The 22529-nt window shown below is 37.0% G+C and overlaps 1 protein-coding gene across 1 annotated transcript; it reads right to left on the bottom strand.

The window, feature by feature from the left end:
• Window positions 1-19211: 19211 nt before the first annotated feature.
• On the bottom strand, window positions 19212-20153 carry LOC114686589 (olfactory receptor 2H2-like). Its single transcript, XM_028861252.1, has one exon. The coding sequence runs from the start codon at window positions 20151-20153 to the stop codon at window positions 19212-19214; it is 942 nt and encodes a 313-aa protein (XP_028717085.1).
• Between the last annotated feature and the right edge of the window lie 2376 nt (window positions 20154-22529).

The following is a 22529-nucleotide window of genomic DNA, read 5'->3' as shown; positions in this document are numbered from 1 at the left end:
GGACATTTCCAGAACTCTAGCCACTAAGAAGACAGTGAACATGAGGGGATGTAAGACCAAGTAACACAGAGCCTAGGGTTAGGTTGTAGGAGTTACTTTATTCTGTAGTAGTCAGTGTTTGAATACTTAATTCCTATTAACTCATAAATTCCAGGATTACTAACTAATGCTTGTTATAAAAGTAACTAATGTAGGGGTGTTGTCTGCTTTTAAATAATACAAAATGGAAGCAAACATTTGAGTTGTTTCAGTAATCAAAGGCAAAACCATAGAGCAATTAGATAATTAAATATGTTCTGGATACAAAACAGATGATTCTCCTAGGAGCAGCCTGCCTGGTAGACAAGATATAACTTCTCTAAAGCCCATTTCCCTATGAAAGCAACTGTCTTTTCCTTGCTACAAATGCTGTATTGAGCACTCCAGATGAATCAGCATATATATGTGTATGTAGATCATGTGGAACTGGATTTAGGATAAGTATCCATGACATATTCATGTGAATGGCAATGCTGTGTTTGAAGGGACCTCATTTTTCATGGATACCACACACAATCTTCCTCCTGAAAACTGAGCAACAGTATAAGAAAGAAACTTTATTGAATTTGCTGTCTCAGTTTTCCTCTAGGGATAGGTTTTATAGATACTAATAAAAGCATTATTTCAATAAAATTAGAGTGAGAGAGGTAATGGACTCTACAGGAAAACATAAATGTTTAAATAATGTTGAAATACTCTGAATGAATAAAGATAAAATTGACAAAGTTGAAACAGGGAATAAACAAGAGAGTAATTGTACTCATCTAATACAAGTGAAAGTTTTTAAATGATTATTAACAAATTGCATGAATTAGAGATTGATAGATAATGTCATGATTACTTCTTAAAAGCTGGAAAAGAGTATTTTGAGTGTTTCATCATAAAGAAATAGTGATGAATGCAGTAATAGGTGTGCTTATCTTGATTTATAGAACCTAAAATAAATTTTAACATGTCAAATTTTATAAACAGATACTGGTACAACAAAAATAAATGAGCACTGTCAAAGGTTTAGTGGACAAAGGAGCCTCCTCCATTACCCAACTGAAATGTTCCAGTAGAATTGCTTTTGTTTTGTGTTTCCAAGTTTGGGGAATTTGGGAGACCATAGTTATGAATTTAAATAATAATAGCATTAAGGTGAAGTTTTGAAGGACCAGTTATGTAGGGATAGTGTTTGGGACTCTTTCATCTGATTCTGATACAGAGATAAGTATTGCATCTAACTGGGATATTTATCACCTATTTAATATTGTAAAAAAAAAAAAAACATATAAAATTTCCTTCAGGCAGTGTTAGATGGAATCCAGTTGTATTTCCTGAATCATAATCACATAGAGTAGAAGTCAAAGAGCTGGTATAGGTACGTTGTCTATATGGTGTTCCTATATAAGGCAAGGACAGGCATTTATGACAAATGACTGTGGCAGCCTCCTTACCCATGAATTCTAAGACTTTTTATTAAAAGATTTACTTCTGAAAGGAAATAACTAGCATTGTTGTAGATTTATTGAAAGTGGTTATGATGGAAGGACAGAATTATCAAAAACATAAAATGCTCATGATATTTTAACAGATTGTGGATCCTAGGGAAGGCAATGCCTGGAAGAGTTCTATTGTAACATGAAAAAATGTTTTCTATAGGAGTATGTTTTCAGAAGAGTGTAAAAATATCACTGTATCTATGAACAACAGCTTCTTTTCCCTTAAGACTGATTTCAGAATCATTTGAAGTGCTTCCAGAACCTGTTTCCTCTTCCACAGTAGACTGGGAACCATTTACAATTGGCCAACAAGTTCCTGTTTGGTTGCTCCAAGCAAGTAGGAAAACAGTAAAAAGACAGTGTCTTGTTTGTTAAGCTGTTACATTGAGACTAGAGTATGGAAAGACTTCCTCTTATTGAGGAAGACAAGAATAAATTTAATCAATGGAATTCTAACCTGGACCCTCAGTGACAAGGTTCTAAGTGGGGTGAATAAGAGATAAAAAGACAAAGAAATGGGAAATCTGGTGTCAGGATGACTTGCACAAACTAGACCTTATGCCTAGAAAGTTTATTCAGAAGTATAGCATCCTAAATGCTATATGCAGGGGTAGAGGTGGGACAGAATCAGCAGAAAGCTATCATACAATGAAACAAAATCATCAAAAGGCTGGTCAAGCTATGTTGCACAAAGGGAACATGGGACATCTAAAGAGCATCACAGATCAAGCACACTGTGGCCTTGAGACTGATATCAATAGACCCTTATGGTAGGTAGAGTTGGATTCTCAGGATCTGAAGCAGCAGCTCTCCCAAAGCCCTGGCTCCAGACCATTCCTGGCTTTCCAAGCATATTATTTGTTTTAGAGAAGGAATTATGTTTCTTCTGCGTATATCAGGGCCTCAGAGAAAGCCTCAGTCTGGTCTAGCACTCAGACAAATACATTTCATATTTTTCTAACAATGATGGACAAACTAAAATGTTAATAAAAAACTTCTCTATATTTGAGAAGATGGAAGAGAGTGCTCAGACTTTGAAGATATGATAGAAGAAGTAGATATATCAATCAAAAAAATTAAATTCCTAAATTAAATTAAAAATCAAAACATCCAGGAAATCTGAGACATTATGAAAAACCAAAGACAAAGATGAAAAAGAAGGAAGAGGAGGAGGAGAGGAAGAAGGAGAAGAAGAAGAAGAAGAAGAAGAAGAAGAAGAAGAAGAAGAAGAAGAAGAAGAAGAAGAAAAGAAGGAGAAGGAGGAGAAGGAGATGGAGAAGGAGAAGGAGGAGAAGAAGAGGAAGAAGAAGAAGAAAGAAGAAGAAGAAGAAGAAGAAGAAGAAGAAGAAGAAGAAGAAGAAGAAGAAAAGAAGGAGAAGGAGGAGAAGGAGACGGAGAAAGAGAAGGAGAAGAAGAGGAAGAAGAAGAAGAAGAAAGAAGAAGAAGAAGAAGAAGAAGAAGAAGAAGAAGAAGAAGAAGAAGAAGAAGAAGAAGAAGAAGAAGAAGAAGAAAAGAAGGAGAAGGAGAAGGAGAAGGAGAAGGAGGAGAAGAAGAGGAAGAAGAAGAAGAAGAAGAAGAAGAAGAAGAAGAAGAAGAAGAAGAAGAAGAAGAAGAAGAAGAAGAAGAAGAAGCAGCTCACTTCAAAGGCCCAGAGAATATTTTCAACAAAATTGTACAAGAGAATTTTCCTAACCTAAAGAAGGAGATGTCTATAAAGATACAAGAAGCATACAGAACACCAAATAGATTGGACCAGAGAAGAAGATACCCTTGCCATGTAATAGTCAAAACACTAAACATACAGAACAAAGAATATTAAAAGCTTCAAGGGAAAAAGACAAAGTGATATATAAAGGTGACCTATTAGAATTATCTCCAGCTTCTCAATGGAGACTCTGAAAGCCAGAAGGGCCTGAACATATGTCTTGCAGACTCTCAGAGATCACATATGCCATACCAGACTATTATACCAAGCAAAACTTTCAATCACTATAAATAGATAAAACAAGAATTCCATGACAAAGTCCAATCTCAACAATATATATACAAATCCAGCTTTACAGGTGATGCTAGAAAAAAAACTCCAATCCAGTAGGTTATCTATACACATGAAAACACAGGAAATAATCTCACACCAGCAAAACTAAAAGAAGGGAAATGCACACACCACCACCACCAACAACAACAACAACAAGAACAACAAAATAACAGGAATTAGCACTCATTGTTAATTGATATCTATCAATATCAATTAACTCATTCACCAATAAAAAACACAAACTAAAATAATAGATTTGAAAACAGCATCCATACTTCTGCTGTATATAAGAAACACACCTCAACATCAAATTAGACATTACCTCAGAGTAAAGGGTTGGAAAAAGATATTCCAAACAAATGGACCTAAGAAGCAAGCTGGTGTAGCCATTCTAATATCTAAAACAAAATAGGCTTCAAACCAAAATTAATCAAAAAAGATGGAGAAGGACACTTCATACTCATCAAAAGAAAAATCAACCAAGAAGACATTGCATTTCTTAACATGTGACTGTTAGTGCCCTGAATGTAAGTGCATCCATGTTCGTAAAAGAAATACTACTACAGTTTAAACCACACATTGACCCTCACATATCGATAGTGGGAGATTTCAATACCTCACTCTCAGCAATGGACAGGTCATCCAGACAAAGACTACACAGAGGAATACTGGAGTTCAGAGATAATATAAACCATATATACAGCTTCTTCTCAGTACCTCATGGAACTTTCTCCAAAGCTGATCACATACTGAGTCACAAAACAAGTCCCAACAGGTATAAGAAAACTGAAATAACCCCTTTATCCTATCAAACCATGATGGATTAAAGCTGGGTTTCAACAACAGAAATGGTAGAAAACCTACAAACTCATGGAAACTGAAAAACTCTCTACTTCTCTTAGTTAGGGTTTCTATTGCTGTGAAAAGAAACTATAACAATAATAACTCTTATAAAGGCAAAACATTTAGTTGAGGTAGATTACATTTTCAGAAGTTAGCCCATTATCATCATGATGTGACATGGTGGCATGGAGGCAAACATTGTGCTGAAGAAGAAGCTGAGAATCCTACCACTTGACCCACAGTCAACAGAAAATGGTCTGTCTCACTGGGAATAGCTTGAACATAGGAGACCTCAAAGCCCACCCCCTCAGTGACACACCTCCTACAAGCCACACCTATACCAACAAGGACACACCCCTCCCTTTGGGGGCCATTTTCTTTCAAACTGCCACATTCCACTCCCTGATCCCCAAAGGCTTATATCCATATTATAATGCAAAGATGCATTCAGTCCAACTTCAAAAGTCTCCATAGCCTATAGCAGCCTCAAACTTATTTTTAAGTCTAAAGTTCCAAGTCTCTTCTGAGATTCATGTAATCTCTTAACTATATCCCATGTAAAATCAAAATAGAAAAGCAAACCACATACTTTCAACATATAATGGCACAGGATATCCATTACCACTCTAAAACATAGGGAATGGAGCATAGTGAAGAAATACTGGACCAAAGCAAGACTGAAAACCAGCTGGACAAACTCAACTTTGCATATCTATGTCTAATGTCAAAATACTCTTGAGATCTCCAACTTTTTTCAGCTTTGTTGTCTGTAACACACATCTCTCCCTTGGGCTGTTTTCACTTCTTATTCTCAGTTCTCTGGCAGGTATTCCACAGCTCTGGCATTCCCAACATCTTGACATCTCCAAGACAATCCAGGCTTCACTTTCACAGCTTCACACAATGGCCTCTGTAGGCCTCCATTCAGAGACACCTCTGACATATGCCTGGCATCAGTGGCTTCTTTAGTCACTCCTTGACTTAAAAGTCAGAACCATATGGCCAAAGCTGCCAAACTCTGCTGCTTGTTAGGGCTGGAACATGACCTCCTTGTTCAATTACATCTTCACCAAAATTCTGATTTCAATGGTTTCATGCACTGCCTATGCCTAGTTGTTCTGGAACTTGCTCTGTAGACCAAGCTGGCCTCAAACTCAGAGATCCACCAGCCTCTGCCTCCTGAGTGTTGGGAATAAAGGCATGCACCACCATATCTGTCTCTAAGCTTTTCTTTAATTCCTTTTTATAAGTTGGAAACTTAGCTGGTTTTGCCCTGAGGTCACCACATCCTTTATTCTATTTCTTGACCTATCTCTTTGGACACCGGAATTAGTTCTATTCCACTTCCTTGTGTTCATTTTCTCCTCAAATTGTACATTTTATATTTTTCTTTGTCATCTTGTTCCTTATCATTATAAATCTTCATTATAGTTGACACTAATAACCTCATGACAGAGTTGTTTTGAGATTTTCTCTGCCAATGGAATTAATCCAAATCTCTTCACTTTAGCCTCAGGTAGACTCTTTAGACAACAACAAAAAGCAGCCACATTCTTCACCAAAATATCATACGAAAGATTTCTAAGCAACATACTAAAATCCTTCTCCTTTGAAACCTCTTGATTCAGGTCCCCACGGTTCAAATCTTCCATGGTCCTACCAGTGTGGCCCAAACAAACAAAACACATGGTCAGGCTTATCACAGCAATACCTGAGTCCCTGGTACCAACTTCAGCCTTAGTTAGGGTTTCTATTCCTGTGACAAGACAACATAACCACAGAAACTTTTTATAAAGGAAAAACATGTAATTGAATTGAAGTGCTTTACATTTTCAGAGGTTTAGTTCATTATCATCATAGTGCGACATGGTGGTGTACAGGCTGAGATGGCGCTGGAGAAGGAACTGAGAATCCCACATCTTGACCTGCAGGCAAGAGGAAATGGTATGTCTCATTGGGTGGAGTTTGAGTATAGGTACCTCAAATCCCACCCCAACAGTGGTGCATATACATCAACAAAACTACATCTTCTAATAGTGTCGCTTCCTTTGGGGGCCATTTTCTTTCAAACCACCACACTACTGAGTAAAATGGTCAAGATAGAAATAAATAAATAAATTAAAGACTTCCTAGAATTCAATGAAAATGAATGCACAATATACCCAAAATTGTTTGACGCAGTGAAAGCAAAATGGTGCTAACAGAAAAGTTTATAGCATTAAGTGAATACATAAAAAAATGGAGAATTCTAAGCCGGGCGTTGGTGGCGCACGCCTTTAATCCCAGCACTCGGGAGGCAGAGCCAGGCGGATCTCTGTGAGTTCAAGGCCAGCCTGGGCTACCAAGTGAGCTCCAGGAAAGGCGCAAAGCTACACAGAGAAACCCTGTCTCGAAAAACCAAAAAAAAAAAAAAAATGGAGAATTCTAATACTAGCAACTTAACAGCACACCTGAAAGCTCTAGAACACAAAGAATAAAGAATACCTAAGATGGCAAGAAATAATCAAATCAGAGGACTAAAATCAATAAAATGAAAAACAAAGAAAACAATACAAAGAATCAATGGAACAAAGAGTTGGTTCTTTGAGAAAAATCAACAAGTAGACAAACCCTTATCCAAACTAAGAAAAAGACATAGAGAGAATATCTAAATCAACAAAATCAGAAATGAAAAGGGGGACATAACAGACACCAAAGAAATCCAGAAAGTCATAAGAACATACTTTCAAGACCTAAACTTCACTAAATGGGAAAATCTAAAAGAAATCAATAATTTTCTCAATAGGTGCTATTGGCCAAAGTTAAGTGAAGATCAGATAAACAAATTAAATAGACCTATAACCCATAGTGAAATAGAAGCAGTAATTAAAATCTCCCCATCAAAAAACCTAAAGGCCAGATGATGTTAGCACAGAATTCAAAGAAAAGCCAAAACCAATACTCCTCAAATTATTCCACAAAATAGAAACAGAAGGAACATTGCCAAATCCATTTTATGAGATCACAGTCACCCTGATACCCAAACCACACAAAGATTCCACCAAAAGAATTACAGACCTGTTTCTTTTATGAACATAGATGTGAAAACAGTCAACAAAATACTCACAATCCGAATCAAAGAACACATCAAAAAGATCATCCACCACAATCAACTAGGCTTCATCCCAGAGATGCAAGGATGGTTCAACATATGAAAACTCAGTCAATGTTATTCATCATATAAACAAACTGAAAAAGTCCATATGTTCATCTCATTACATGCTAAAAACCCTTTGACAAAATCCAGCATCCCTTTGTGATAAAAATCTTGGAGAGATTAAGGATACAAGGGACATACCAAAACATAATAAAAGCAATGTACACCAAACCAATAGCCAGCATCAAGTTAAATGGAAAAAAAAACTTTAAGCAATTCCACTAAAATCAGGTATTGGCAAGGGTGTTCACTCTCTCCATATCTATTCAATATAGTACTTTAAGTTCTAGCTAGACCAAAAAAAGAACTGAAGGAGATCAAGGAGAAACAAATTGGAAAGGAAGAAGTCAAAGTATCATTAGCTGCAGATGATATGATAGTATACATAAGTGACCCCAAAAATTCTAACAGGGAACTCCTACAATTGATAAACACCTACAGCGATGTGGCTGGTTAGAAGATTAGCTAAAAAAAAAAAATCAGTATCTTTTCTATATGCAAATGACAAAAGAACTGAGAAATAAATCAGGGAGACAACATTCTTCATAAGGCCACAAGCAATAGAGCATATCTTAGATGAACTCTCTCCAAGCAAGTGAAAGACTTGTACAACAAGAACTTCAAGTCTGTGAAATAATTGAAGATGTCAAGAGAGGGAAAGATCTCCCATACTCATGATTGGCAGGACTAAAATAGTAAAAGTGGCCATCTTACCAGAAACAATCTGCAGATTTAATGTGATCCCCATCTAACACAATTCTTTACAGATCTTGAAATAACAATACTCAATTTTATATGGAAAAAAACTCAAGATAACTAAAACAATCCTGAACAATAAAAGAACTTCCAAAGATATTGGTATCTTTGATTTCAAGCTGTACTATAGAGCTATAGTAATAAAAACTTCATGCTACTAGCATAAAAACAGAAATGTTGGTCAATGTATCAAACTGAAGACCCAAACATAAATCCATCTACCTACGAGCACCTATTTTTTTAATAAAGAAGCCAGAAATATACAATGGGAAAAAGAAAGCATCTTCAACAAATGGTGCTGGTCTAACTGGATTTTGGTATGTAGAAGAATGTAAATAGATCCACATTTATCACTCTGCCCAAAACTCAAATCCAAGTGGCTCAAAGACCTCAACATAAACCAGACACATTGAACCTGACAGAAGAGAAAGTAGGGAATAATCTTGAATGCATCTGCACAGGAGACAACTTCCTAAAAAGAATACCCATAGTGCAGGCACTAAGATCTTCAATTAATAAATGGGTGGGACCTCATGAAATGGAAAAACTTCTGTAAGGCAAAGGACCTTGTCAATAGGACAAAATGGCAGCCTACAGAGTGGGAAATTATTTTCACCACATCTAAATCTGATAGAGGACTTATCCAAAATAAGTAAAGAACACAAGAAACTAGAAATTAACAAGCCAAATAATCCAATTTAAAAAGGGGGGTTCAGATTTAAACAGAGAATTCTCAATAGAAGAATCTCAAATGGCTGAGAAACACTAAGGAAAGAAATGTTCAACATTCTTAGACATCAAGAAAATACAAATCAAAACTACTTTGAGACTCTGTCTTATACCTGTCAGAATGGCTAAGATCAATAACACAAGTTATAGCTCATCATGGCAATGATATGGAGCAAGGTGAACACTCCTTTATTGCTAGTGGGAGTGCAAACTTATATAACACTGTGGAAATCAATATGGCAATTCCTCAGAAAATTTGGAATCATTCTACCTCAAGACCCAGTTATACAAACTCTTGGGCATATACCCACAAGATGCTCCATCCTATCACAAGGACACTTGCCCAACTCTGTTTATGGAGACTATGTTCATCATAGTTAGAAACTAGATACAATCTAAATGTCTCAGCTGAAGAATGGATAAAGAAAATGTGGTATATTTAAGCAATAGAATATTACTCAGCTTTTAGAAAAAAATAACATGAAATTTATAGACAAATAGATGGAATTAGAAAAAGAAAATCACCCTGAGCACAGCAACCTGGAAACAGAAAGACAAATATGGTATATACTCACTTATATGTGGCTATTAGCTGTAAAGAAAAGAATAATCATGCTACAATCCACAGAGAGGCTAAGTACCAAGAAGGGCTCAAGAGAAACACATAGCTCTCCCTGGAAATGGGAAATAATATAGATTTTGTGCATGGACTTGAGGCTAGTAGGGAGGGGAACAGGGGGGATCTGGCAGGGGAGGGAGGAACAGAGGGAGAGAGTATGAAAAGAGACACTGGAATGGCAGGCATTTGGAAGGTGATATGGAAACCTAATACAGTAGAAACTTTCTGGAACCTATAAGGGTGACCTAGCAAGAACTAATAATGGAGGATTAGGAGCCTGAACTGGCCATCTTCTGTAACCAGGCAAAGCTCCCAGTAGTGGGACTGGAACACCAACCCAGCTACAAAACCTTTGATCCACAAGCAATGGTGGCTCAGAACTTTTGGGAGTGGCCAACATATGATGGTCTAATTTGAATCCCAAGCCATAAAAGGGAGTCCATACCCAACACTCTCTGTTTTGTCCAAGAATCAGAAACTGGATGGTTCAGGGACCTAGGGTAGAACCAAACATGAATGACAAAAAAAATTTTAAAAGGGGTCAATGAAATGATTCCTAATATTCTGCTACACTCATAAATTGCTGCCTAGATCAATTTGGAGAGGCTTATTCCAGCATCTGATGAGAGCAGATACAGAGACCCACAGCCAAATATTAAGCAGAGCTTGGGAACCCCACAGAAGAGAGGCAGGAAAGATTGTAGGAAGCAGGGAAATTAAGGACACCATGACAACACAGCCCACAGAATGAACTAAGCAGGACTCATAAGGGGTCACAGAGAGTGAAGTGGCAATCATGCAGCCTGCATGTGTCTAAATTAGGTCTTCTATATACAGGATTCTTTATCTTGGGGTTTTTGTGAGATTCCTAAAGGTGGGATAAGGGATATCTCTCACTCTTTTGCCTGTTCTTGGTACCCTTTTCCTTCTACTGGGTTGCCCTATCCAACTTTGATATAAGGGTTTGGGCCTAGACATAATGTATCTTGTTATATCCTGTTAAGCTGATATCACTGGGAGGCCTGCTCTTTTCTGAAGGGAAGCTTGGGAGCAGTGGATTTGGGAGAGAAGAAAGGTGGGGAAGGGGGAGTTTGGGAAAAGTGGAGGTTGTGGTCAGGATGTATTGTATGAGAGAAGAATGAATAAAAAGAAAAAAGTATATTTCTAATGGCCTATTTGTTCTTGCTATGCCCCTCATATTAACCCATTTACCTATAAATTCATTGATGGATTACTTAACTGATAAGACAAGTGCCCTTATAATCCAATTTCTTCTCAATGCTACCAGCTTGGGACCAACCTTTCAGCACAGGAGCCTTTGGGAAGATTTTAAAAGAGAAACAATAATAGGAACGGGTAAGCATGAAGGGCTAACTACATGCTATCACCAGCTCTCATAATGAAGGCTTAAGAAGGTATCCCCAACAGATAGATTCCTCTTTTTGAGGGGCTATAGAGAGAGCAGGATGAGGAGGAGGATGCTCACATGGCTACAATTATAATATTAAAGATGTTGAATATTAGCATAATGATTGTACTTTATTCTCTGTCTTTTTAAAATTTTATATTTCAGATTACAATATAATTACAAAAATTTTCCCTCCTTTTCCCTCCTTCCAAGCCCTCCCATATACCCATCCTTGCTCTACTTCAAATTCATGTCTTCTTCTTTCACTAATTGTTATTGAATGTCCATATGCATATACATATAAATCTCTAAAGAGCCTTCTAGCACTGTTATTGAGCAGTTACTTCCTGTCTAGATGGAGTGGACTCAGAAAGCAATTGTGGGACTACAGCTGCTATCCTCAATCTGGACTGTGATGATATTTTATATGTGTCCCCAATAAAGTTTATCTGAGGATCAGAGGAAAAAGCCAGCCACTATAGTAAACATAGAAGTCAGGTAGTGGTAGCACATGCCTTTAATCCTATCACTTGGGAGTCAGGGATCTGTCTTGATCTCTGTGAGTTCAAGGCAACACTGGGAACAGAGCCAGGCATGGTGGCACACCTTAAATCACAGCACTAACCACAAAAGTCTGGAGGTCTGTACAGACAGACAGGAAGTGACAGAGCTGGGTTGGAAGAGGAAGTGATGTAGCTGGGCAGAGAGGAAATGAATTGGCAGAACAGAAATGCATATAGGCATGGGTATACAGTAAGTAGCTCTCTTTGGAAGCTGTGGAGTTGATGAGGTGAGGTTAGCTGTGGCTTTTCCTATTCCTCTGATCTCTCAGTTTTAACCCCAAATTCTGGCTCCATGTTTCTTATTTTACAAGACCTTTTAAGATTTGTGTTATACTGGACCAGTCTTCCTGAGCCTGACATTTCTTCTTAAGATGGGAAAGCTTGGTTATAAATAATAAAAAAGGAGTGAGAGTAGAGGAATGAGCAAAGGGGTTCTGTAACAAGAGATATCAAAACTATATCAATGTCTATGAACAGTGTTAAAAGACTCAAGTTCACTGAGGCTGCTATTGCTTTGGTAAACCTGGTCAAATAGATGCCTGCCATTATAAACAGTCTCATCTTGGAAGATTCCAACATGCAGTTTGATGTTAGACTGGTTATGACACAATGGGACTCTTGTAAAATACTACTGTCTTGTAACTGCTAGATACTTTCATTCTAAGTGATTCATGGTCAAAGGCTAGATGATAACCTATGCCATAAGAAACATATTTAATCTTTGCACCCAATTCTTGGCAGAGGGCTCATAAAACTTTAGGGATATCTCTAGTAATAGGAGTACTATCTTTCGTTAACAAGGCAATCCTTTTGCTCACATCTGGAATTATGGCAATGAAATGAGCTCAGGGGAGTTCCTCTACATAGATTCAGTGTAAGAATATTCAATAGAAACACATGATAAAATGTTTGGAATTTTCATTGGAATTGGAAAGTAGACTGGGTATGTCTGTTAAAATTCTAAACAATTAATTTCATTAATTTCTTGTTTTATATACATGTCAGAATTCTGGGAGAATGATGTGTCAGAGAGGCACAAAAATACATACTACCCACTCTCTAAAGCCTGGCTTTATTTGTGTCTTTCATTTGGCTATTCCCAAGTGGCATCTTTGATAATAAACTAGTAAATATAAAAAAGTAATGATATACTTGGACTTTACTATAATTTAAAACTTTTCACCAAAACTCAACAAGAGACTTAAAAATGAAAGACACAAAATGGATAAAAAAAACTTTATCTCTGCCCCAAATATAACCAAATATGAAAATGACTTTGTCAGATTCCCTTGTTCCCTTTCCACCCTTTCACTTTTTCCCCCTTTATTTCACATGTGCTCCACTACTCTCTCCCACTTCCTCAAAGTCTTTTCTTTCCATGATTACTGTATACTTCAAAATTGAAGATGACTTGGTTGTGAGTTACTGTTGTGTGTTTCCTCCATCAGTTCAAATCTGAACTAATGACATAGAATTACAAATTCAAAATGCACTGAACTGCAATGGATTTTAAGGAAGTCATAAAACTATTATTTTAGTAATTGATTAAATATTTGCCAAAGTAAAAATATAATCAAAATATCTTCTCATAATGATTGCATTCCTCTTGTGGCCAGCTTAGTTTTAGTTTCAAATAACAATCCAAGCTCAAGATATTTAATATAAAATATTTACATTTGAAATTGGTGCAGATCACTTGGAAAATCATGGGGTCAGTGGCTACTTTAGCTCCATCTGCACATACCTCATCACCAGTGCATTTGAGGGCAGGACAAATGGTAAAAACCCTGGACACCAGTGGTAAAACTCCTGGACATGTGAGTATTCAATTTAGTCATGATTTTAGTTAAACTGAACTAGCAGATATGAACAGTAACAAAAGAGCAACATATAGATCTTTGTTGGAGGATGACAAATAAAAGTCAAAAGATTCATGTAGTATTAGTAAACAAGACTTCCCACCAAAAAAAGGATATTAAATAAAATGATTACTTGTTTAATTGCCTTTTGAAGATGACAAACTCTGTAACATTGATGGTTTTGTATTTCATCTGTCATTGTCACTAAGTATGCAGCTCATAAATATCTGTAACATGGAAAATAAGAATTGGATAATACACCCATTTCCTTAAAATATGGACTTTACAAGGGAGTAAAAATATAACTCTAGTCCCATAACTAGCATCACAAAATATCAAAAGCTCCTCAGATGTCTGCCCTAGGGAACTTTCTCCCAGAGTCTGGGGAAGGTGCTTACAAGTAATGGAAATTCTAATCTTAAGGAAATGAACTCTACACACTGTGCTCTTTCAGTCCATCGCTTTACTGTTCTAAGCAAGCTTTGACTCTGCCTCTGATCTCTCTGTTCTTTCTTTTTTCTACTGCTTCTCTAAATCTACAGCTTTTTTAGCTCTCATTCTTGGCTCCTCTCTTACCTGACTCCTTATATTTCTAACCAAAGACTCCATGCAATCCTGAGAAAAGTTTCAAAGCCCTCAAGGCCATAGCACATTCTTAGAATAGATGATAAGGAGCAGAGCCATTGTCATAGTAATGAAAGGTTCCAAGGTCTCAGGACCATAGGGATGGGGCACAGTGCCCAGTGCAACAAACTCTGAGACATATTTTTTTATCAGAAGACTTGACAAGTGAAGAATTGGCAGGCTTTTCTTGGGGTGTTTTGTGTTAGTAGCCCTGGTGAGACACCTGCAACTCTGACCTTGTGCATAACTGTAGAGTTTTAAACTTATGATCTATATACAAAAGCCTTTAGTCTAGTTTGAACTCGCTCTGAGGTAAAAATGAGCTTATGTATGCAGTTTGTGTTAGATTGGGGAGAGATTAATATTTTTTGTGTTAGTCTGAGCAAAATAAACAAAGCAGGCTTTTATTGGTGAAATTATTAAGGCCACTCCACATAGTTAAAAGGATATTTATTTAATGGCATAACACACAAATTAAGGGATAGGTAGGTCGCAGGGTCTGGGGAAGGTGTATCGCAATCCAGCGGTGTTCTCTGGAGCTCTGCTCGGTCCACCTCCACCATTCAGGGTCACAGCACAGAGAGTGTGCTGGCCCATCCAGCTCTCAGGTCTCCAGGCGCCTCCCCTGGCCCCGCCTCGTAGGCGTGACAGCTGCCAGAGTCTCAATGGGGGTTGGAACTTCCAGATCCAAGCTGGAATGGCTACCCACTACATCTCCCTCTTTTTGTCTAAATAAGAAGGTTCTAAACTAAAACAAGACTATATACAAAGGAATGGTTATCAAATATTGTCCAGGAATAATCAAGGATAATGACCTAGATAAGATGGAACTACAACCAATGCAAACAATATCAAGCAAGAAACACATACTAAAATCCAGAGAAGTATAGAGCATAGGTAAATGGCATGTTATAAAGATCATTCCAAAAGGTGTCCTATCCTAAAGAACCTGAATCTAATACTTAATATGTTCTATCTAAGATATTATATATACTAAGTTGTAACTATAACTGCTAGTCTTCAATCCCATCAAAGACCTGAGAAGGAACATAATGGTACCTGAGAAATGGTAGATGGATGCAAGCAACTTTCGGGAATCTTGCTGGCAGCCTGGACAGTCACCTAATGTTTCTCAGCATTGTTGGTTCATTCAAATTGGCTACAGGCCTAGAGTATCTGACAGACCATTTTCAGAAGCAGGAATTCTGAAGGACCATCTTACCCTGTCTTGGCAGAGTACAGTGGTTGATTTCCTTGTGTCCCACTTGTCCAGAAAGGACAGCATTGCATTCATACTGTCAGCTGTCAAGGCAAGGGCAGTTCTTTGCCCAGTAGGCCATTTTGTGCCAAGAAGACAAACTTCCAAATGGAAATGTCTTAGAAGCCCAACATTCTCTTGGAATCAAATTGGTGCAGCCAGGAGCAATTGTGTCTCACGTCAACAGAATTATAAGTTATTTAAATGCCATATTCTCTAGGTCTATGAAGTGTTTGAAGATTACCTGTCCATCTGACCTATGTATCTGTAAATCTGGATAATAACCTAACTAACGTAACTATAGAGATGACAGGCATAGGTGACTATAAATCTATAAAGTCTTATCTACTGAAATAACCTAAGGACTAAGGCTTCACATAAACAAGGTAAATAGTCTATAAGCAAATGTATGGTAAAGAATGATTACTTCAAAATTGTGACAATACACAAGATATTTATAACAGAGGTAGGAATATATAGCACGATATGCAATATGACAATAATCTTAAATATATATCAATATACCAAATATCCTAAACAGAAGTAGAACATACATAAAGTATGACAGATATAAATTTACATTTATATCAATATAAAAATATTTCAAATAAGAGTAGAAATATATGTACATTATAACAAATATAGTTCTATATTTGTATCAATATACAAATTATCTTAAACAGGAATATAAAAATAGTTTACATTTGTATCACCATATAAGAATCTATAACAGTACAAATTACAGTGCAAATTATCTAAGGTTGCTATTTTACTAAATTTGTTTACGAGTATATGCAATGATCTACCATAATATCTTATACCTATCCGTTCCATTTCTTCTTTTTTCCCTTTTTTTTAGAATACTGAGTCTAATATTTTCTTCCACCCCCAACCCTATAACCATCATCCATAACCCTGAGAATTATGAAACCTAAGGGAGAAGGGGCGTCGTTTTCTTAGAATTGCTTCCTGCCATTTAGGGGGTGATGTTATCTCTGTTGGGTACTGTGAGAAAGCTCAGATAGTTAAATCTCAGTTAGACTAACTGTAGGTTCTGCAGCAAGTTTTAGAGTAATTCATAAGATTGTCTGAAATTCTGGCAAGAAGTGTGGTATGATGATGATTACCATGGCATCATTCTGGATTGGGTAGAGTTGTTGTTGGGGCCCCATCTTCCTTCTGGAGACTTCTGAGATTGCTATTGGAAAAACTTATTTGTTATAAAAAATGGGAGGCTTGGATTTAAAGAGGACATAGCATGTAAGAAAGGATTCTGAGAAATCAAGAGTAAGCATGGAGAGAATTAGAATTTAGAAGACAATGGTCCCTTTTTATTGGTTTCCTTCTGTCCCACACCAGAGGGCTCTTCTGATATGGGAATGAAGAATCTCTCAAACTTTTTTTTTAGCAATATGCTTGGGTTTAGAGAAGGAGTGAGCCAATTCCATCCCCAAAGCCAGTTTGGCTTATAATTGAATTGGAACCACAACTTTTCTAGATTGATAGAGAGATAGATGTTAGACAGTGAGATTTTACCGTGTGTAGATTGGTACCAATAGATTCTTTCTGCTTTAAACATCCAGATATCCAAGGCCTTATGAGTTTTAGAAGATGGGTATTTCCATTATCCTGGAAAGACAAAAACAGAACCCTACCCCACCCTTTGATTGTTAAATTTTTCTTACAACTTATAGAGATATCATATTGGTGGATGATCTTTTACTTCTCTTCATCAAGGGGTTTTTCCTGTTCGAATTGAATTTTTATTAATTTTGTTGGTATCCATAGCTTTTCTTCTCCTGCAGAAACAAAGGCAAAACCCTTTCCCCAACGTAGAACATATCCAGTTTTCCATTCTGAGGTCAGCACATCCTTGAAATAAACTGGTTGGTTTAGCTCAGGAGTTTTGTCTGTTGTCCAATGTCTCTCTGCAGCTGTTGTTCCTTTCTCATCAGCATTGAGAAAATTCAAGGTTAATAAAGCACTATGCAGTCTATTTCTAGGAGTCATTGTTACCTGTTGCTGTTTATTTAGCATATCCTTTAAAGTTCCATTGGATCTTTGGGCGCCAGATATTGGTGAAATTATTAAGGCCACTCCACATAGTTAAAAGGATATTTATTTAATGGCATAAGTCACAAATTAAGGGATAGGTAGTTCGCAGGGTCTGGGGAAGGTGTGTCGCAATCCAGCGGTGTTCTCTGGAGCTCTGCTCGGTCCACCTCCACCATTCAGGGTCACAGCACAGAGAGTGTGCTGGCCCATCCAGCTCTCAGGTCTCCAGGCGCCTCCCCTGGCCCCGCCTCGTAGGCATGACAGCTGCCAGAGTCTCAATGGGGGTTGGAACTTCCAGATTCAAGCTGGAATGGCTACCCACTACAGGCTTTAAGTGTCTACAGTCTCATGGGACAATGAATCTGGCTTTGAAGCATATCCTAGTATATTTTCTATATATCAAAATTATACAGCTAAATGAAAAGCCATCTTCCTGACCACCCATGGGTATATGTGCCCATAAGATTGAGATGTATTCATGAGATTACATATATATGTTTTATGAAAATATGTGGTAATAGGGATATATCAAAACTGTTATTGTACAAGAAGTTTACAATAGGAAACAGCCAATTCATTCTAAAGGCAGTAATTCCAAAACACCTTGCATGATGGTTTCCTCCACCAGAACCCTTGGTTCTGAATGGTTGACCTTTTGAACACTTGTTGTCACCTGCTGTATACTTCCATGGCCTTTTCCAGCAGCTCTCAAAAACAAAAGACCAAAACTCAAACTGAGAAATGTAGACATAGTGTCTTTGAGTAACATCACAAGAAATTCATGTTGGGCATGGTTAGCCTTGGCCAACACTTCTGGGCTGGGTAGTGACAGGTGCACAATATGTCAAGAGTGGTAATGAAGCAGAAGTAACTCAGAACGTAGACCATTAATTCAAAGTACAGAAGTACATACACATATCTTTTAAAGTCTTTATCAAAACCATAGAAACCTGTAGGTATTGGAGTGGTTGAAAGGATTAGTTTAATGTAAGAAAATTAGAATAAAAAAGTTGATTGTCCAAATAGCACAGACATTTGACCTCTATCTGCTTGGGAAGGTGGTGTCAGACAGCAAATTTAAGGCCTGTCTGGGCAACTTAATGAGATATCTTAAAATAAAAAGAAGGAGCTAAAGAGATGGACCAGTGGTTAAGAGTGCTTACTGTTCTTCCAAGGACCTGAGTTCAGTTTCTAGTAACCACGAAATCCTGTAATTCCAGGCTCACGCAATCCAACATTCACTTCTGGTATCTGTAGACACCTATTCACACATGGCATACACTCACAGAGATTCATTAACACAAATAAAAATTAATATTTAATGTTTTTAAAGTAAATAAAAAGAGGCCTGTGATGTAGTTCAAAGAAAGTGTTTGCTTAATTTGCAGAATGTGCTGGTTTCAACTCCAGGTACAATATGAAGTAAATAGGAAGATTGGAAAGGTATGAACTATATTACTTGGTGTTTTATTTTGTAAGTATTGTGTTTTTTCTCACAAATCAATTGTATTTATTTCTCAAGAAAATGACTATTAAAATATTTTATCTGTCATATTGTACCTGAATCAGAACCTTGAAGAAATTGAGGGTCTAATCAATAACAGATGGATAAAGCTAACACCACTCCAAATTAACTGAAGCTATTCTTGACTTGGTAGAGGGGCTACCTCAATGATTTTAGCTATGATTGTTTTGTCTTTTCAAGTCAAGAAACAGAAAAGCATATGCTAGCTTCCTCAGTTATCTGTGGTAACTCCAAGTCCTCCACCCCAGTCTTATCACTGCTCCTTTTACCTCCTTGTTCCTCAGTGTATAGATGAGGGGGTTAAGAGTTGGAGTTATTACAGTGTATAAAAGGGTGAGAAACTTGCCCTGTTCATGAGCATAGTGAGTCTTAGGTTGAAGATAGACACCTGTGACAGTACCATAGAAGAGGAAGACAACAAGAATGTGAGAAGTACAGGTGCCAAATGCTTTTTTCTGCCCTTCAGTTGACTTTATCTTCAGCACAGATTTTACAATAGCACCATAGGAGGAAAGTATGATGACCAAGGGTAACACTAGGAGAATAACACTGGCTATGGACATCTGGACTTCATTGTAGGTAGTATCTGCACTGGAGAGTTGAATCAGGGCTGGAACTTCACACACAATGTCATCTACCACCCGCTGGGAGCAAAAGGGCAATCTGAGGGTAGCAGAAGACTGAATCAGAGACTGAATCAGGCCAACACCCCAAGCAAGGACAGCCAGTTGCAGACAGACTTTGGGATGCATGACAGTTGTGTATCTCAGAGGATGACACACTGCTACATAGCGGTCCACAGCCATGACAACAAGAAGAACACATTCGGTGGCACCAAGCCACAGAAAGATGTAGAGCTGAGTGGCACAGCCATGATAGGTGATGATCTTATTTGGACTTCCCAAATTAACCAACATCTGTGGAACACAGCTGCTGGTGAAACAAATATCTAATAAGGAAAGATTGCAAAGGAAGAAATACATAGGGACTTGGAGTTTTGGGTCCTTCAAGGATACAACAATTATGATTGTATTTCCAGCAAGAGTCAAACAGTAAAAGATCAAAATGACCCCAAAAAGTACCTTCTCTAAATGTGGCCTGTCAGAGAAGCCAAGGAGGATGAAATCACCATGGCTGTCATTGCAAACTGTGGTCATGTTTTTCTGAGACAAACGCCTCTTCAAGAGATGACACAAAAGTGGTTGCTCAAAAGTCTGTGAAGATCCTAGAAAGCAGGAAGCTTGATTCCTTTTTACATAAGAAGATGAAGTTAGCCTGTAATGCTTAGGGGAGAAATAGTAGATTGAGTGAGTAGCTTAATATTTGATATTTACCATTCATTCTTTTTATCATTGATGCTTTATATCTATAGCTCTTCAAGGTAAACTGTGTAAAATATACTTACTTTCTAATAAAACCACTTTGCTAAATATTAAACATGCTGTGTTTTTGTTTTTGAAGACTCAGAATTTACTGAATAGACAGACTATGCAATGCACTATTTTTTACTTCCTATTGGATTTTTGTGCATCTCAATTTATCTTATTTTCTCTTGGTTCCTATCTCTGTTCTGTATTTTTCATTTCCTTCTTGTTGACTTCTTCTCTTCACATCTCTTTTATCTTTTTCATTCCTCCTTTTCACTTTATCTTCTAATTTCTAAGCTTTAGTCATCACTTAGTCATTTTTATGCTGTGTGATCTTGTGAGTGAATTTAAACTTCTGCTTCATATTTTCACTATCTCCTTAGGGGGGAAAACAAGACCTTTAAAATAAATGAACTCAACCCTCCAATAACTTCTGAGTGTTTGTAATATATTCAGACACATCTGTATATAATGTCCTTTTCATCCAGTGAATGTTAGCACTAGTTCATTCATCTAAGTATTCCTCATTCTCCATTTGAAGGCAAATTCGACACTGGAATAGTAATTCCTAAATTTTATAGAGTAGGACATTCATATATTTTAAGGGGTGATGAAGAAGAATGATAATGGAACATTTTAAATCTGTAAAAACTAAATCAGTACAAGTAATTTAATGACATATATGCAATTGGGCCTTGATTCTGGGAAAGACTGTTGTGTGGTTTAATATTTAAAGTATGTTACATTCATATTTTTAACTTTATTCACATACTAGAATCAGATTCAGCCAAAGGTTTCACAGTCAGTATTTATCATAATTAAAAATATTAAAGTGCAGGCTGCCCCCAGGACAAGCTTTTTTTCAGAGCACTTAGGTGCACAATTCAAACTTTACCATATCTTGTTTACTTTATGCATAGTTATTACTGTCCCGTGCATTCTAGAAAGTTTATATATGGCCTTTGTGACTAGCATCTTCTCAGTGTCATTTATCCTTTATATTACCTAGGATTTTTTAACTGTGGTGATGTATTAGTACCTTCCTTGTGAGTAAAACATAGTCACAGAAGGTTAATTGTTATTTTGAGGAATTTTGTTTCCTGTGTTCACATCTACAATCTCAATCTATTCTTTGAATTCTATCTTTTTTGTATAGTAACTGACTACTAGTCTCTGTTTATCCAAAGTCTGTCTTTGTTTCTTCTGTTTATTAGCAGTGTCTCTATTTCTGCATTTCTTTGACTCTATATATCAGTTTATCTACCTTCTGTCTCCCATTTCCTAATTAATTACTAATCATTTCAGGAGATATATTTTCCCAAGTTCAACTGTTTATATATTGTTTTCATTAGGAGACAGTCTTAGCTTAACTGGTTTTCATTAAGCAAAATTCAAGAATTCTCTTTATCTGTTTCTGTTCAGATTGTCACTTTCCAGAAACTATCAATTATCTCTTGACTGTTTTTTCAACTCACCGTTTTTACTTTTCTGAGCACTATCCAGGGAGTTCATATAGACACATGGTGCCCCTCTGATCCTATGGTCACAAATGTAAAAAACAGCATTGATACATTTCTTTTAAAGTTGATGTCTATGGTTCAAATATAGCTCATTGCTTGAGCCCTGGTTTTATTTCAGCAGAACTACTGAGTCCTCCATGAACTCACATTTATTGCAGACAAACTGACATTGGTCTGCTTTAAGGACCCAGTATATACTCCTCTCTCTGTCTTGAGGTCTCAAACCATGAGAGATCATTTGGCATATGAACAAGAGTTTCCCAGAAGCACTGATACTTAATGACCCAAGGGAAATCCTCAACTGAAGATAGTACCAAGTGGCTAAATGTTTTAGCCAGTCTTCCCTCAGGTACAAATGTCCTTTTTCTGGATAGCCCTGAGAAAATATACCCATTCCATAAAGCCTGACTAACAAAACTCTATATAAGTAAGTGTTTCCTACTTACTTATATCATTCTCCTTTTCCCTTTTACACTTGACTTGGTATCACTGCTAAAGTTACTTAACTTTACCTACCTCTTTAGCTAAATTCCTGCTTTTAGAAGAACCTAGATAAAAAGTGATTGCTAGAAACTGACTTATAAGTAATTACCTTAGAAGAATATTTGGGAAATAAATTGTGCATGGGTCAGATTATCAAGGACCC

The sequence above is a fragment of the Peromyscus leucopus genome, chromosome 16_21 (assembly GCF_004664715.2).
Source record: "Peromyscus leucopus breed LL Stock chromosome 16_21, UCI_PerLeu_2.1, whole genome shotgun sequence".
NCBI lineage: Eukaryota > Metazoa > Chordata > Mammalia > Rodentia > Cricetidae > Peromyscus > Peromyscus leucopus.
This window is presented reverse-complemented; position numbering and strand designations above follow the sequence as displayed.

What these genes read in the sequence shown, in the direction of transcription:
- LOC114686589 (XM_028861252.1), bottom strand. Translation starts at nt 20,153, where the DNA reads ATGACCACAGTTTGCAATGACAGCCATGGTGATTTCATCCTCCTTGGC.